Source organism: Myxocyprinus asiaticus, chromosome 20 (assembly GCF_019703515.2).
Source record: "Myxocyprinus asiaticus isolate MX2 ecotype Aquarium Trade chromosome 20, UBuf_Myxa_2, whole genome shotgun sequence".
In the NCBI taxonomy this organism is placed as follows: Eukaryota; Metazoa; Chordata; class Actinopteri; order Cypriniformes; family Catostomidae; genus Myxocyprinus; species Myxocyprinus asiaticus.
In genome coordinates this window covers 23925193-23944059 of record NC_059363.1, presented here as the reverse complement: position 1 = coordinate 23944059, position 18867 = coordinate 23925193, and the positions used below count along the sequence as shown (strand labels likewise).

General features: G+C 35.9%; 1 protein-coding gene across 1 annotated transcript in view; it reads right to left on the bottom strand.

Annotated features, from left to right (window-relative positions):
- Positions 1 to 3141, bottom strand: part of LOC127411079 (protein GREB1-like) — a 58075-nt gene extending 54934 nt beyond the window's left edge. The window contains exon 1 of the mRNA XM_051646444.1: positions 3016 to 3141. Coding sequence (XP_051502404.1) covers positions 3016 to 3075 — 60 coding nt within the window. The 5' untranslated portion in view covers positions 3076 to 3141. The remainder of the gene's footprint in view (positions 1 to 3015) is intronic.
- Between the last annotated feature and the right edge of the window lie 15726 nt (positions 3142 to 18867).

The following is an 18867-nucleotide window of genomic DNA, read 5'->3' as shown; positions in this document are numbered from 1 at the left end:
ATTTTATTTTTTTTTTACAGTGCAACCTGGTGTTAGCCACCACCGTTATCAAAAAATAAATTATACAAATTGACAAAGTTTTAAAAAACTCCTTACATTGTTTGAAGAAGACCCCATATTAGCCTAACTTATGATTTTGCAGTAGTTACAACAGAATTAAAAACTTTGTCAGGTTATGTAAAAAAATATATATCATGTGAAATTAACTTGCTTTCAAGTCAAAATGTTATTGAATCTGACTAAAACAACCTGACAAATTAGGTAACATCAACAAACGTATACTATGGCTACCATGATAATTGTCTGAAAAGGAGTATTTCAGCCTAATGTTACCTTAAATTGTTAAACAATTAAAACATTTAACTATTTGGTTGTACAATTATAAAATCATACACCGAAAAGAACAAAAAACATTAACCGAAAAATAACCACAGTTTTTGCAGAAAGTGGCATTCTGAAATGTCATGTAAACGAAAACGCAGTTTTCCTAACATCATTTAAGGGCTAAAAAGGGAAAACGCTTTAACACACCAAGGTTTCTCCCAGAGAACACGTCATATGTGGCCATGTAAACACATAAGCGGCGTTCTTACAGGTTGTTGAGGAGTGCGCATGTGCGTGAACAGACTGGATAACTAACTTAATAGAATGCAGCCCAAAAACAAGTCAACACAGAGGAAATAATTCAACATTTCTGGGAGTACAGTGGGAAAAGCACTATCAATTATACCCATTTATACATACCAATGTAAAATATCGGCTGTCCCTCATGTTCATGTATATGCACTCAAGTACACTGGGGAAATCTTTTTTTTTTTTTTTTACTCAACAGGGGAAACCCCACTATTGTAGCGCAATTCCGCTGCAGGTCGCAATGGAAAGTTAAGGAAACAAACACAGCAACAACTCTGGAATATCTGGAAATAAAGCGAAACAACAGAGAATAAAATAGTGAAGTCTTCCTCGGTTGCCATGTTTATTTACACAAGCGTCGCAGGGAAATTACGTTTCTGTGGAGTAAGCTTCTTACTGACTGAGCTGCATGAATATGGGAGTAAAGAGTACATTAAACAGTGCATGTAAACGGGAACGCCGCTTTCTCGCAATAAGCTGCTTTCTGGTGTCCATGTATATGTGCTTCATGTCGTTACACCTAACTTAAGACACCTAAATTAACTGGTTTTTTTCAAGTCAAGTATTTAACATCACTGAATAAACCTGAATGCATTAAATGACACCAACAAAGCTAAGGCTTAGATATGGTAAAAATAGCTCCTTACGGCATGCGCAAAGAATATGACGTGTTCATACCCCACACTTTTTCACAGGGCAAATGTGTTGACGTTTTGCTTATATGTGTAAATGCAAACATTTACTGATTAATATCTTAGGAGACGATACCTGCTCAACGACGTACTACATGAGCTCGTCATGTAGCATCGTTTCCATGGCGAACATGTCACTCACCCGAGCTGGATCACAGCCACAAGTCATTGGTCACAAACTCAATGTGGCAAAATACCAGCCTGATCTCATAAAATTTATGTGAGCATTGTAATGTTTTTGCAAATCTGAAATTACGTGCTTCGTTACACGTTTGGCTGCAATTTCCAAGTGAAATGCCAATTCGAAATGAAAAGAACATTTTCTGAAGCAACCACATAATTTCATGTCACTTTTATGTTTGTGCGTCTTTGGCTGGACTCGAATCATGGTCGATGAGTCCAAAGTCCAACACTCAGGTGAGCTACCAAGCAAGCTGTTCATATTGGAATAAATGTGTATATGTAGGTGGGTATGTAATACAAGTGTTAAAATTTATTGCTTTTCAAATTATGTGTTAAAGTAAAAGGGTTTTGATATCATAACATAGCGGGGGGTGAGTAATAAAACGAAAAATACGTGTTTATAAAGTCATAATCTGCAATTCTACTTGTGATTCGTGTGGAAATGAATAAAACGCAGTTATTGTAGCACCTCTACTCTTCGTTTCACCAGGAAACTGCAGCAAAACATAGGAAGCGGCACGTACAAGTCAGTTTGCAAAAATTTATATAGAGTAACGTTGATTCTATGAGACCAGGTTGCAAAATACTCACCAGGTCTCATGTTTTTACTGTGACATCAAGCAATGTAAGTTGTCATTTGGCATCTGTTGATGTTTTTGATTATGATCTATGATATTATTATGGTATTATAGCATGCATCTGAAAGCGGAAGATGTTGTTGCAGGACAGATCACTGTAAAAAGTGGTAACCTGCAATTGTTACCTTAAGGAGCCATTTCTACTTGATCTAACCCATAAAACTGGCTTTTTTATATCCTAATGTTAATTCAGTTATATTAAATGATATTTTTCACTTCAATCTAACCAGTTACCAATTTCGTATATACTGCATTTGTAAAAAATATTTGTCGGGTAGCTTGGGTTAGGTAAAATGTGCTTCATATGGTTACATCTAAATTAATTGCTTTTTTAAAATTAAAAAAAATATAATTTATATGACTAAATCAAGCTGATTACTTCAAGTTATACCAACAAAAGTATTTTTTTACAGTTAGATCAGGTAGAAATACTGCAGATCCTCAATGTTAAAATTACTCCTTTTACAGTGTAGGCTATATGACACAAATTAGTAAATTATATGTGCTCTCTTTAAATTTTACCCAATATTGGTTACTACAGCAGCATAAATTTGATTCTGGTCTTAACTACTATAAAAATATATATCTTATATACTTATGATCATCTTGCGCTAAACATTCTGTCCCCTCCACTTTTTAAATGATTGCTACAGTAAGGAAATAATAACAGGTTAACACTTTTTACAGTGTTGAAGCAAAACAAGGCTATAATCTTCAGTTCCAGAAGAGAAGAGGAGATTTACCAGGTTACAAGATGACAAGCATAACATGGGAACAAAGCATGTTTGAGACGTTTGGATTAATTATCAGCATTTTCTATCTGTTTTTTTAGTACTGTCTGGAAGTAAAGTAATCTATACATTGGCCACCTGATAGTTTGCTCCAGAACATGATGAAAGTGCAGCTTTCATTACTTTTCCACAGAGCATGGAAGAGGTCAGCTATAAAGACTTTTAGCCTTGGGAGTTGTCTGCGTAAGAGGGGGCAGTGGTCTCTGTCATTCCTTGCTCTACACATACGATAAAACTTAGCAGACGGCAAGTAGAAGAGCCTGAAAAGGGAAAGAAAACTTATTGAACGTTATTGCTGAGCAGAGAGTGGGTGACAGCAGGTTTCTGCTTAGCCTCTGCCCACTGTCTCTCTACCAGCATACACACACACACACTCTCCCCTGTGAAACCTAGTGCATAGCAACAGGCCAAAGGTCAGGGCTGGCAAACAATGTCTGGGCAGTTCTTTGATGTGCTCAGGCATGGTCCAGCCAGGGGTTCAATGGACACAAAGAGGCTGAGAAGACCAGTCAGATAGCGCCGCTCCATTCTTCTCATCACCTTTAGCCTCTGACCCCTGGACCCCTGCAAGAGATCACATTTCAAGGATGGCCAGTTGCATTCAGACAGGTTTCTTTTTGTCCAATCTTAAGGCATGTGAGTCCATTGCGGGAATGTTCTGTTCACTTTTAGCAGAAAGGAGCATGCTTTAAGTTTTTTTTTTGTAGAAAAAAACATATTTCATAATTCAGTCCACTAATATCCTATAATCTTATGCTAAGATGGAATTGCTTAAAGTACTGGTTGTCCTATGGAACAGTGATGGTATCATATGGTAATTCCATTGTACTTACATGGTACTCCAAGTTACTTCCGAGAATACAGTACCAAGGTATTCAGTGGTCGACCGATATGGGTTTTTTAATGGCCGATGTCGATGCAAATATCCAGAGAGCAGGGTGGCTGATAGGCCGATATAATGGCAATACATCGTACCATTTAATATAGTAAATAACAAACATAAAATTACAAAAAAAAAAAAAAAAAAAAAAGATCATAAACTCTTATTTAGCACTATATTTACTCAGTTTCACACAAAACTAAACAAAATTATATTGTATTTTAAATGGTACAGTACTGGTCAAAAGTATTGTTGCATAGTGAGGATGTCTTCAAAAATAATGACATAAATAGTTTTCATTTATCAATTAACATCATACAAAGTCCAGTAAACATAAAAAAGCTAAATCAATATTCGGTGTGACCACCTTTGCCTTTAAAACAGCATCAATTCTCCTGGGTACACCTGGACACAGTTTTTCTTGGTTGTTGCCAGATAGGATGTTCCAAGCTTCTTGGAGAATTTGCCACAGTTCTTCTATCTATTTAAGCTGTCTCAATTGCATCTGTCTCTTCATGTAATCCCAGAATGACTCGATGTTCAGCAGGGGCCATGACATCTGTTGCAGGGCTCCCTGTTCTTCTTTTCTAATCTTTTCTATTTGCAAAAGTAATGTTTGGGAGTCTAACATTTATATTTCCTATTGACACACTAAAGCTGAAGATATAAATAAACCATCTTAAGACAAATGTTTTTGTGAAACATCTTATGTGCCTAAGACTTTTGCACAGTACTGTAGATAGCAGTTTCTTCAGATTTCTGTTTAGTTATCAAATTTTAGCAATTTTTTTGTGCATGAAGAAATTGTTAATATACTAGAAAGAAGGAAATAACAGTACACACAGTAGTCCAGCAACCATGGATGGCATGTGCGCATTAAGTCGCATTTACTAAAAAAATACAGTGCATAGTGAATAAGATATTTACTTATTGCACAGGTTAAGTGCTTTTACCTTGGGCTACATCTGAAAACGTAGGCAGCTGACTTGCTACCTTGCTACCTAATCAGTTAATGGCTTAACTGACATCTGTTTTGAATGAATGGAACTCATAAGGAAACTGGTCTCCGAACAGTTTGAAAAGCACCTTATTTTCATCGTACCTCCGTATATAGCCTCAGGCGACAGCATTTTCCTGGTGTCGGCCTTGAAGTTGCACTCACATGCTCGTGCGGATCCAGCAGAGCCTCAGCCTCCTGACAGTTTAAACGGCCTGGATCGCCTGCTTGGACTGTCGTCATGATTTGTGAATCAGAGGAACTTTTGATCCTGATCCTTAAGTTTTTGATTCTGGCTGATGGATTATGTGCTTCAGAGTAAGACATTAGATGAGCACTCAACGGGAAGAAAACGCTGGATTTTCATGAGGTTCGTGAATGACATCTGTTTAAACGAGATATCTGCATATTTGCAAATGGTATATAATACAAGTTGTATTGATATTTGCCTTTGTATCATTAGGCAAGATAGTTAAAAGTTACAGGGAACTGGAAACAGGCGAGCACTGCCGCAGCTCTGATATGCGGACCATTTAAATGATATTGTGTTGCACACGGTCTATTATTGTAGTAACATAATGGCATGTAACAACAAAACTAACCATTACTGGTCATTTACATGTATCAGTCACTTCACATGCAAGCAGGCGAAACGGGAAAATTAATCGGCCTCGGCAATATATCGGTCGACCACTGGCACCACCATGGCACATGTCCAAAACTTGATAGTACTTTCTGGAATTTTTCTGACACCTTTTGACCAATGTTGTTCCATGACTATTGCAGTATTTTGAAAAGATTTTATACAGATTGCACTCACAAAGAGCAATTTCTAGCAACTAAAATACTTCAGATCTGAGCAGAACTCTGTATATTCACCATAGAAATAACATTACTTTTCCATTATATTTTTAGGATGTTATTAACCCTTGTGCGACCTTTGGGAATTTTTTGTCTTTTTCATTTTTGTTTTTTCGATCATTTTGGCTGTGCTAATGCCAACAGCATAAATTTTGTGTGAAGCAAAAGGTGTGTATTTTTGGGGGAATTTTGATATTTCAACCTCAGTTCCTATAATACATCTATAATATACTTTGTACACAAAATAGGTACACTCAGGACCTTTAGGACAAAAATGTCCCCATTAAAACTGCAATATTTAATCCCAGTGCCATTAAAGCATAAAATCACGAATTCTATGATATTATGCTTTCATTCCAGAGCCTTGGCTTCAAAATTAAAAATGTTTACATTTTCCACTAGATGGTGCCATTTTTGTCATGTTTACCTATGGAGCAAATACATGCTTTTTTCCTATTTTCTGTATTATAGAGCACTGCAGGCCAATTGAATAAATGATGCAGCTGAAATTGTGTGGGTATGCTGGTATGGATGTCAGAGTGTGTTTTGTACGTGTGTACTGAGAAATGTGTGTATGTGTGTGTCTGTGTGTGTGTGTGTGTGTGTGTGTGCGTGTGTGTGTGTAAAAAACAACAGTGGCATTATGTAAACAAACTGGCATTTAAAGGGTTAAAATCCTGAAAATGAATGAATATTTGGTAGTTATGATCAGGACTGATATTGGTTAAAAAATCTATGACAGTGAAAGTGGAAAATAATATTAATATATAATATTTTTATGGCAGTTTTTGACATTTTTGTCCTCTAAGGTACTTGAGTTTTTTTTTTTTTTTTTATCTGACACAGCACAAAAAATAATAATGCATCAAAATCAATGTTGTTGCTAATCATTGACATATCCCAGACTGTGATAATCCCAAAAAAATTTCCCCTTAGCATTTAGTATATGGAACATAATTAATTTCTTGTGTTTTTTTTTCATGTAAAACAACAGTGGCATTTAAAGGGTTAAAATCCTGAAAATTGAATTAATATTTGGTAGTTATGATCAGGACTGATGTTGGTTAAAAAAAATTAACTAATTGAAAGTGGAAAATAATATTAATATATAATATTAATATGGCAGTTTTTTGACACTGACATTTTTGTCCTCTAAGGACCTCTGAGTAACTTTTTTTTACTGACGCACAAGAGTTAACATTTTATGACTTCTCCAGGTCTGGAAACCCAAATCACAAATATCACAAACCTGATTTCGAGGTTTTCCATTGATGTGAGCAGCCTGCTTATCACATGGTGTTGGATCTCCATGCTCTGACAGATCTCTGCACTGGCCACCTGTCTTAAATAACCCCACATTACAGATGCACTTCCACCAATGGCATCACTACTACTGAATCAACAGCATCTAGTGCGATATATGCAGAAAATACCCTCTGGCCTTAAACATTGTGAACACTGCTTCATACAGCACGAACACCAGCAGTTCCTTCCAAAAAAACAGTACTTTCCTATAAAAGTGTCTTAATAACAGCTATTTGGTCATCTCTGTCATCTTTTGACAGTTGAAGTGGTCATTCCTGGGTTTCAAATGCCCTTCAATTCAACACCTGAGGCTCTTGTAACAGATTTCTATAATTACTGCTTAAGTCTGACAGACAGCACTTTTGCAGGCTGAAAAAGCTTTTGTTGTCTTGTGTCAGAGCTGGTGTGGAATAAAGCCAATTTCCCTCCAAAGGACTGAGTTAATTTTCCTCCCAGTATGCCAGTGAGTTTATAATTAAGCAATATCACACGAGCAAGAGTGCGATATGGCCCTACATCAGCATTGTTGTAATTCGGCTGCAGGACGAGTGCCGTAGGTATTCACAGCAGTGCTGATTTAGGGCCATATACAGGTGCATCTCAATAAATTAGAATGTCGTGGAAAAGTTCATTTATTTCAGTAATTCAACTCAAATTGTGAAACTTGTGTATTAAATAAATTCATTGCACACAGACTGAAGTAGTTTAAGTCTTTGGTTCTTTTAATTGTGATGATTTTGGCTCACATTTAACAAAAACCCACCAATTCACTATCTCAAAAAATTAGAATATGGTGACATGCCAATCAGCTAATCAACTCAAAACACCTGCAAAGGTTTCCTGAGCCTTCAAAATGGTTTCTCAGTTTGGTTCACTAGGCTACACAATCATGGGGAAGACTGCTGATCTGACAGTTGTCCAGAAGACAATCATTGACACACTTCACAAGGAGGGTAAGCCACAAACATTCATTGCCAAAGAAGCTGGCTGTTCACAGAGTGCTGTATCCAAGCATGTTAACAGAAAGTTGAGTGGAAGGAAAAAGTGTGGAAGAAAAAGATGCACAACCAACCGAGAGAACCGCAGCCTTATGAGGATTGTCAAGCAAAATCGATTCAAGAATTTGGGTGAACTTCACAAGGAATGGACTGAGGCTGGGGTCAAGGCATCAAGAGCCACCACACACAGACATGTCAAGGAATTTGGCTACAGTTGTCGTATTCATCTTGTTAAGCCACTCCTGAACCACAGACAACGTCAGAGGCGTCTTACCTGGGCTAAGGAGAAGAAGAACTGGACTGTTGCCCAGTGGTCCAAAGTCCTCTTTTCAGATGAGAGCAAGTTTTGTATTTCATTTGGAAACCAAGGTCCTAGAGTCTGGAGGAAGGGTGGAGAAGCTCATAGCCCAAGTTGCTTGAAGTCCAGTGTTAAGTTTCCAAAGTCTGTGATGATTTGGGGTGCAATGTCATCTGCTGGTGTTGGTCCATTGTGTTTTTTGAAAACCAAAGTCATTGCACCCGTTTACCAAGAAATTTTGAAGCACTTCATACTTCCTTCTGCTGACCAGCTTTTTAAAGATGCTGATTTCATTTTCCAGCAGGATTTGGCACCTGCCCACACTGCCAAAAGCACCAAAAGTTGGTTAAATGACCATGGTGTTGGTGTGCTTGACTGGCCAGCAAACTCACCAGACCTGAACCCCATAGAGAATCTATGGGGTATTGTCAAGAGGAAAATGAGAAACAAGAGACCAAAAAATGCAGATGAGCTGAAGGCCACTGTCAAAGAAACCTGGGCTTCCATACCACCTCAGCAGTGCCACAAACTGATCACCTCCATGCCACGCCGAATTGAGGCAGTAATTAAAGCAAAAGGAGCCCCTACCAAGTATTGAGCACATATACAGTAAATGAACATACTTTCCAGAAGGCCAACAATTCACTAAAAATGTTTTTTTTATTGGTCTTATGATGTATTCTAATTTTTTGAGATAGTGAATTGGTGGGTTTTTGTTAAATGTGAGCCAAAATCATCACAATTAAAAGAACCAAAGACTTAAACTACTTCAGTCTGTGTGCATTGAATTTATTTAATACACGAGTTTCACAATTTGAATTGAATTACTGAAAGAAATGAACTTTTCCACGACATTCTAATTTATTGAGATGCACCTGTAGTGATATTGCTTATATACAACAGTTCAATGAACAAGTACATTTAAAAAAATGAGGAAAAACTGAGTATGGTGACAAAAAATGCAGTAGTTGTGACTCTAAAGCTTGCATAAGAGATATTTAATGTAGACATATTATATCTGCCATTAAAACAATCAACCAATTAATGATAGTGACAATGTAAAAGAATAATCAGTAAAAGGTCAGTCATAAAACACTCAGGTTGAGAAGATGCAGGTGAGGGAGTAATAAATGTCTAAACAGAGAGCTTATTTATAAAAGTTATTTTATAAAAATAAATATAAATAAGTGTATTACATATTATATGTGATAGACCGATATATCGGGCAGGTCGATTAACCGCCTGATATTTGGCCACTTTGCAATTATCACACAGGCCAATAACAGTGTTCATTTTGCTGATTAATAAAAGTGTTCCAAAATGTTTGAGTGTATGAGTGAATATTGTATGAAATACAGTATGTATTTGTTTCACTTTAGACATTTTGTATACATCTGATTTGCAGTTGTTAAATAGTATTATGCATAGTATATCAGCCTTCCTGCTCTATAGATATCAGTATCGACATCAGCCAATGAAAAACTCATATGGGTCAACTTGTACTTAATATAAGTAGCTCTTGAACCTAACTGCAATGAATTTCCTCTCATTAATACTTTACAGTCAAGAAAGACTAAAGTTTGTCTCTTGACAGTGAATATAAGCAAATGTATTTGTGAAAGAATGAGCACAATAGAAGACTTTTATAGCAAAATGTGCAATAAAACGCTGTACAATCTAAATGCTGTTTGTAAAAAGGAGACTACTATTTATTACTATCTGTTTATTATTCTATTGCAAAGCAAAGGGGGGAGGTTTTTACAGCCATATTTTAGGAAACTCTCTGAATATCAGAGCAAGAGCCAATGTCTGTCCTTGAGAGAAAAAAGAGATAAAGTGTCTGTTTGTGTTGTCTACTGTGGGAATTGGAGGGAAAACCAATAAATCAGTGTATAAAGGTAAACATTCTCACTCGTTCACAATATAGCAACAGACCATACTACTTATAGGCTATATCGTATGCAAATAAATGTTTGAACACATTTTCATTTGAGCAGACCAGCACAGATTTCACATTTTTCAACAGTCATTTGCATGGGGCATTGGTCAGAGTTATGCAGTACTGCAACACAAAACATATGTAACAGTGGAAAATGTTATCATAAACAATAATTTGAGCAAAAACATGTCCTGATGTTCACTGTTAGATTCAGTTCATTCAATGTGAGTATGTAAACTTAAATGCAACAAGTTAACACTGTTGGCATGAATTACAGTGAAACATATTTAATGTGACTGCACTGTTTGAGACACAAGTGATCTGCATGCCTAAAAAAATCAATGAAATTATTGCCAGACATTAACTCTCCAAAACAAGTTTAATGTGGTGTTTTAATTACACCACTGATGGAGGAATTAGGTGGTCTACCTTTTTACAATGGTTAAAACATTTACATTCATAATGTAATCTTGAATAAATAATTTCTCGATCTAAAAGTTTATTACCACTTATCACAATGCTGAAAATTACATTTCTTCAGAAGTCTTCATAGTCTTTTAGAATAAAGCCATTCTCTAATGAACTGAATTTATGGATTGAGAAATGATTTTTACATTTAGTTTTTTAGAGTAGATTTGCAGGGGTCACAGAACAGGAGCCTAGCTTAACCAAAAAGAAGCAAGAGCGCAACATGCTGATTAACTAACATAAACTTACCTTCAGTTTACTGGAAAAGCACTCCGATATTCCTGGGGAGATTTATTGGTATTAGACAGTTCATCTGCATTTCTCCAAGATGCGGTTCTGCCGCCTCCGCTGAACGCGAGCGGTCAGAGCAGTTGAAAACGCATGCAGCATGTGATGTGTTTCAGCGCAGAGGACAGACAACCCTTCATACTCAACTGAAATGTTATTGCGCTTAAGATGGTATCGTCCACCTTCGCCGCACGAACTCTTGTTGCGAACTTGAGAAAAAAGTTGTGCAGTTAAAAGATGGCAAGTGTAGTTTAAACAACAGGCAAGTCACTGCTTTTTTTTTTTTTTACCATTAGTTTATTAAAAAGTGTGTTTTCTCTGGTAATACTGCTCAAAAGTGCAAGAACATAAACATACCACAGAAAATCAATTCATTGCTATTTTCCAACACATTTGTCCCAAATAATTAATTTGTATGATTTTCTTCACAATGTTCTGAAAATAGCATTGAAAAGATAGGAACATTTGCCCCGAGGTCAGCTGCCTTAAAAAATAAATAAATAAATAAATAAAATAAAAAAGAATGCTAGCATTTTTGACGGCAGATGTTTTACACAACATCCCATGACTTCAGTATTTGCATGGACTCTTTTCCAATAATTTCACCCTATAATCTTTTTTTCTTTTTCTTTTTCTTTCTTTTTTTTTTTACATTTCTGTAAGCTCACATCAAAAATTAATATTTTATTTTACACATAGACGCCCCAGCATGTTTTTTAAAATCTATGAAGAATCTGATTTGCCACAAATGTGTGCATGTGCAATTTCTCAGACGATTGATGGTGGCTTATTGACGGTGAATTTCATATATACATGATCAAGAGCACGTCTCCTATGGCTGTCAAATCTTTATCACCATCTGCTGGACAAAGAGAGGTAAATCACTGTTGGTGGTTGAGAGTGGGCTAGTGTCATTTTAACAACTTTCTTTTTTTTCTTTTCGTTATTATCAGCATTTTAAGCTTTTGTGTCAATGGATGTTATCAATCTAAGTTTTTGGCAAGCTGATGGAATGAAAATATATAAAAGCATTCAGGTTAGTGAACCAATGTAGAGTCTGTTTGTAACGACTACACCATTAGATATATTTTCAAACATAGCACTGACAGAAAATTGATACATTTAACTTGTCTTGAGATTTTACTTGAACTGAATCACATAATTATGCTTATATTGCAATAAAAATGCATCAGCTCAACATGAGGAAAATAAATATTTTATTGTATAAAAATGTTATTTTACTAAACACAAAGTAAATAAAGAATATTCATCTATGGACCCTTTTTACACTTCCAGGTTTTGAAATGAGGAAGGAAACGATTGCAGAGTAAACCTCAATAGCTGTGAATGAGACACCAGTGCAAATATCATTTTTGCTTACCCATTTGCTCCAACATCAAAAGAAAATTACCACTATTATGTTTCCATAACTTTCCAAATGAAGAAAAAATTAGAAAGCGAAGGATTACAACAGTCAGAAGAGAGAAAATCGCTAATTACTCTTTCAGCAGCTGTATTAGAAACCTCGTCGTATCTGTGGTAACTCATTTTTTTAAACGTATTCCAGTGTAATAGCCTATAATACAAAGTATAATGTTCTACATTAATACTAAGTTATTTAGAAATTGCAAGAATAAACAAGTTTGCTAGATTAACACTGCTAAATAAGGCGAAAACACATCATCACAGTCTGTGAAAAAGGTCCATTTAGTTTTTACAATTTTTGACCACTCATGTATGTAGAAAGTCAAACGACAGTACTGTGTGGCTATCACATCCCTGCGGAATTACTGAGCAATGAGTTTCAAAGCTGTTTTTTGCAAACATTGAATATTTAAACCTATAGACCTATACCTAAACAATGTGTTGTTTTGTTTTTTTTAAATCTCAAGAGAGCTGATCCAAACCATTCATAGAATATTGGTGCATGTATGGTGTTAATGACATCTCTAATACATTCCCTCTTTCCAACTTGTCCCGTGACAGAATTATTACATTGACACGAGCATATCAAATAATTGTCACCCATCGAGGTTCGGTCGCCACCAAATGTTCATTTCTCATTTTTTTCCCACAATTCCCCCTCTTTGGCAATGTGTCATTCTGTCGGCTTCTTATTCCCCCACTATGTTCCCACAGGCGAATTTGACGCTCATTGGTGACAAGAACATTTTGGGTTGTCATGCTGCAAAAGATCCCGGCGACCCAACTGGTATATTCATCTTCATCTGCTTGACTTTGCTCAATCTGCTGTTGTCATGGCATTGGTGAATTAACCATAGCCACTCCTTTATGTGAAGAGCACTGTCAACAATTTACCGAAATGCTTCTCATTAGCTGGTCATACTGACACTCATCTGCAGATTTAGGCTTTTAGTCCAGGTGAGTTTTTATTTTTACCTTGGCATTAACAAGCACCAGCCCTTATGAGAAAACAAGATCTGGAGCCAGGCCAGAAAAGGAGGGCTTGCTACTGATTCATTGGACCAGGCCATACAGGTTCCCCCAACCCCAATGGGAGATAATAAGGCCATTTATATGGGTGTCATTGGACAGGAAGCACAACCATATTTGGACTCTGAAGGGCAGGCCAGTCAATCAAGTTTTAGAAAGGAAATTTTAGAAGGTGACTTTTTTTATTCAGATTTATTATTACTATTATTATTAGTAGTAGTAGTAGTAGTATTTAATAATAATGTAATGTTGCTGCCTCTCTATAAATTAGGTAATGATCTACTAATAAAACACAACTGGTGTATTTCTATTCCATAATTAGAAAACAAAGACTTTTATAGTCCTGCAAACTGTACAATGAGAAACTATCTCTTAAAATGTCTGCTGACTGGACAGCCAGGTATTTCTAATTTACACACAGTGATTACTAAAGTCATTTGAATGAATATCAGTGCAATTTTGCAAGCTGTAAAGCATATCATTACCATTAGGCTTTTATACACTACTCTAACCAGGGATGCGTTCAGCAAAGCCTTAAAAGTCATTAAATCAATTTAAAAAGAGCCTTATTTGAGAAGCAATCAAATTTTTTAATAATTTTATTACCTAAAGAGTATTTAACATGTAGCTGACTAAATGCCAAGAGTAGGTTACCTAAGTTTAACCTTCAGAAAAGAAAATGATCAAAGTCTGCCCCTGGCATCGTTGGACAGAAATATCATCATACCCCATTATCTGGCACACCTGAAGTTGGAAGTGGCCTTTTGTAGGTGGCAGGGCAGAAAATTATGTGATTCAATTAATGACCATCCTTATGTGAGAGGGAAAGTGCAGCACAGAGGATGGGGGGAATGGAGGGCCAAATTACTCAAAATTAAATAATTCAATAAATATTTAAATCAATCATTAAATACATAATTAAATAATTAAACAATATAAAATTATCCAATTAATCATTAAATCAGTAAACAAATTAATAATTGTCCCTAGTATTTCATTTTACTGTCCATTTCCAACGACAATAGGCATCACTTTTTAAAACCCATTTCTTTGGACTTGGTTAGTGAGTTTTTCACACCGCAACTATTGGCCCAAAATAAATGCTCTATATGACTGTAACACTGGCTTAGTTGTGATTCTGTGAGGAGGTCATTATGGAAGAGGACGTTCTGTTTGAAAGGTGACGCCCACTGTTGTTGAGTGACGTGCTGATTACCGTAACCCTGAAAATGAAATATGAAGCTCATGATTAAATGAAAAATCAATCCAGACATTATGCAAAAATGCAAATGGATGCAAACTAGTGCAAAGATGAAATGCACAGAACATTTATTTAGTGATTTAATTGATTGATTTAGTCATTTAAGTTTTTTAATGATTTCATTGTGTTTGGTGATTTTTAAAAATATTTATTTAAATATTTTGTTTAAACGCTAATGGTCATAGTGTAAATAAACACTCTATAAGACGAATTACCTATATATATAATCTAAAGAACATATGATTATGACCTCATATGCCAGCACTTGTATATCAGCAAGAGTGTCATATTTGTGTATCTCATGTACGATGAAAATTAATTGAGTGAGATTTAGTTCAATAATACAGATAGAACATTAAAGGCTTGTCAAGTTTACCATTGAGTATGTATCTATATTTAAATTAAGACAATATTATAATGTATACACTTATTTGTAGTATTTTTTGTAAACCCGCAATTATACATTTTGTTGATTAGATGCATGATAAATACAAAAATGCTTTATTACTAACAAGTTACTCATGATGCCCCTCACAGTTAATTAAAAAAGTGACCTGGCCTTATTTACATAAAAAACACATCTAAACCTTGAAAAATGGAAAATAAATACACAATCATCTATGACAAATAGCTCATACTGTGCTGACCATTCGTAATGATTCTTTTAATTATCTGACATATAATTTGAGTGCTGTGGCTTCTCTGGTTGAAATGAGTTGCAGATATTAGGCTGTAAATATTAATGGACAGAGGCAATTCACTCACAAGAGGGTTGCGAAAGTAATGAACAATATGACATTGTTAATTAAGTAGGAACCTCCTAAACCAGAGCAGATCTGCATCAAACAGGTCAATAACACTGTCTAATCAAGCACCTACCAATTTTTCTTTAATTCTTACTTGCTTATTCATTTATTTGAAACACGATCATTTATGTTAAACAATAACATTGAAAAATGGATCCAACAAATGAGCCAAAGCATTTTACTAAATCTAATCATAGGCTATATTGTGATTATACAATATTAATTTTCCTGTCTTTTGCAATACCTTGCCTTTAAATAGTCAAAAAAGCAACACAATACATCAGTGCATGTTTACAGCTCTCCTCTCATAAGATTTGTTAATTACTATACATTAACAACATATTAAAATACACATAGTATTATCACATATAAAAAATGTCAATAAAAACAAGCAAACCCTTTGATTGGGTACAAAATAGGGTCTGAACTATTAAAAAAGTTAAATAAAAAGCCAACAAATAGTAAGTGAAATTTAACCTTCAGAAAATGTTGATTGTCAACCTCAGGAGGTTAAACTAAATATATGAACAATTTTACGCTCTATTCATTTTATGAGGTTTGCATTGGTTTGCAACCCTGTTATCCAAATTCTTGTAGTACAAAAACATGGAATTTGGAAGGTTCCAGATAAAACAAAACAGAACTGATAATACTAGAAGTTAGAACAGCTTTCCATCCCAAATGAGTGGCATAGCACCGTAAATGAAGTGCTCTGTGAAGTCTAAACACTGGATGCAGTATCTGAACAACATAATTTAAAAACAGTGAAAAATCCCTTCATTTTAACATTGAGATATTGTATCCCTCAGTAGTGAGTATGGTGCACTTAGTGGCTCCTGTGAGGCCATGGGTATATGATGAAGAATGAAATGTTAGCTGGATTCTTTGATGAAAGTCAGAAGCAATAAGCTGCAGTTGCTAAAAGGATCTGGCTCAATAGCGATTTACCTCTAAACTGCTTAAGGGTATCTCAAAGGTGCCAAGAAGCTTTTTATTTGATACAGTACAATAGTATTAATTCAGGTTTCTTGTTTTCATTTTTATCTCAATTTACGTCGTATAGCATGAGTCTCCCAGGGAAAATATTGCCTCTAAGCACTGTCATTTGAAACGAATAACAATTGGTTGTTTGACCTGGCTGTAACAAGGTTAATTATATTTTGCAGTCTCTCTTTTCAATTTTTCTGCTCAATGAATGAGTGATATGTGAGGTCTTGAATATTTCAAGGTGAGCAGAAACAGAATAATAGCTAGCAGTGTTTTGAAATACTTCATGTCAGTGTGATCGGAATGTAATTATGTCTATTTTTTTGTCCTCACGGTCATGGTCTGGACTGTCAGGCACAATAGGCACTTATTTTAAAAATAAACTAAGTATGACCCTATCCAAAGAGTCAAGTCACTGAAATAACGGGTCAATGCCACAACAAACTAGAATAATCAGTAAGGTACCACTTGTTCCAGTTTTCTTTTTTTTTTTACTATAATGTTTCCAAATGTGATTGTATGTTAACCACTGCACCTAATAATGTTTATCAATGAAAAATTCATGAAAGTTATGAGTTATTATAAAGTGCACTTGTAATAGCTTTTGTCTCATTCTCACAGTGCACCAATGTACTTTATTTCAGTGCACTAAAAGTGAGAAATAAAGTACATTGGTGCACTGTGAGAATGAGGCATAAGCTATTACAAGTACACAGCATTCAGCCCTTATTGTCAATGGGTAATTAAAGTCCAACACACCATTGGTGTGATGGCTTTAATTGCCCCTTTAAACACAATACATTGTAATTAAGCAAAGGGCGCGAGGGGTGGATGGTGAAGGTGACAAACGGATGGCAAATGATCTGAGGATACGTGGATTTGATCCACAAGTTTAATAAGATGTCACGCTCGTTCTCCGCCTCGCGAGCATCTGCTAATTTTGGACATCCTCAGGAGATATATCAGCACACATGGCCCAGAGCTCCTACGCACCTCTTTTCTTTTCTATTCAGAAAGAAAACAGCTTGCATTGCCCTGCAGGTATCTCAGGCATACGCTTTCACCTTCACTCTTTCTCTCTGGTCACTCCCCAGAAGAGCACACAGCAAAGTTTTGCTCCCCTTCTGCCCCTTTTTCACGCATACACCGTGCGCAGGCAATGGTGCATGGCCCAGCTCAGCCTTATTAAAAGTGGAAGGCGATATTTCACCCTCAAGAAATATAACAAGATAGACAAGTGAGCTAAGCTAATCCTGGGGATGAAATTAGCAGGCAGAGTCCGGGGCCTGCTGGAGATGATGAACGAGGTTGAACTACCTTACACAGGCGCGTGTCCGCTGGGATAATTATGCTAAGCTCCCGGGCTTGAATCTGTCGGCGGGACTTTTTGATGGCTCTATTTCAATCGTGGCTTGCCTTTGAAATACATAGTCAAAGCTATTAAAATTGAAATTGTTCTAGGGTGGTGTTAGGAGAGCAGCTATTGACCCTATCAGGCAGTGTTTAATAAGGTGTGCCTTGCTTGGGGACTCTCAGGGCACTTGGCGTGTCTTTGACAGTTTCTCATAAGCGCACACCCCCTTCTCTTTGTTCCTCACGTCCAAGTTTTAGAGTCACACAAAATGTATAAAGATTATTACATTACAGACCGAAACTACTTGACTTGCACGTTTAACGGACAACAGTTTTTAAATTAATTGTTACAATACCAAATGTTGTTTCAGTGATGTTAATTTGAAAGATTATATGCAGTTCTTTTCCATAACAGTTGGAAATACAATATTATGTGTCCTTTAGATAGATATCTGCAATAGAATCTGCAATTCAACTGATAACTTAATAACTACAATGAACTATTACTGTAATTGTAAAAACTGCTAAAGAAAACAGGTGCTTATACGAGAGCACACATTTTGCATTGTAAAATATTTTGTTAGGTAACCTAAAATGTGCTTCATATGATAACATTAGAATTAACAGATTAAAAGTGCAAGACTTTTTATTGCTCTTTTGGGACTCTAATATATTTCCAAGTTTTCTTGCTTTTATTTCAATTATAACATGGAAAATATAGGAACATTTGCCTCGGTCAGCTGCCTTCGTAAACACTGCCATGTTACTTGAAGAAAAAGTCTGTGAGTTGATGTCAGAGTTTACATACTGTACGAAGGCACATGTCCTCAGTATTTGCAGGGACTCCCTTTGCAATATTTTTCACAAAACTGCCTCAGCCTCTCAAATGTTTCTATGCCCCAGGAATGATACAATGTTTTTTAGGGTGATGTCAAAAATATTATTTAATACTGTATGTTTGAGTCAACATTACTACATTGTACCAATAAAACGTAATTTTAAGGGTCAGATCAGGTAGAAATAGCTTTTATGGTA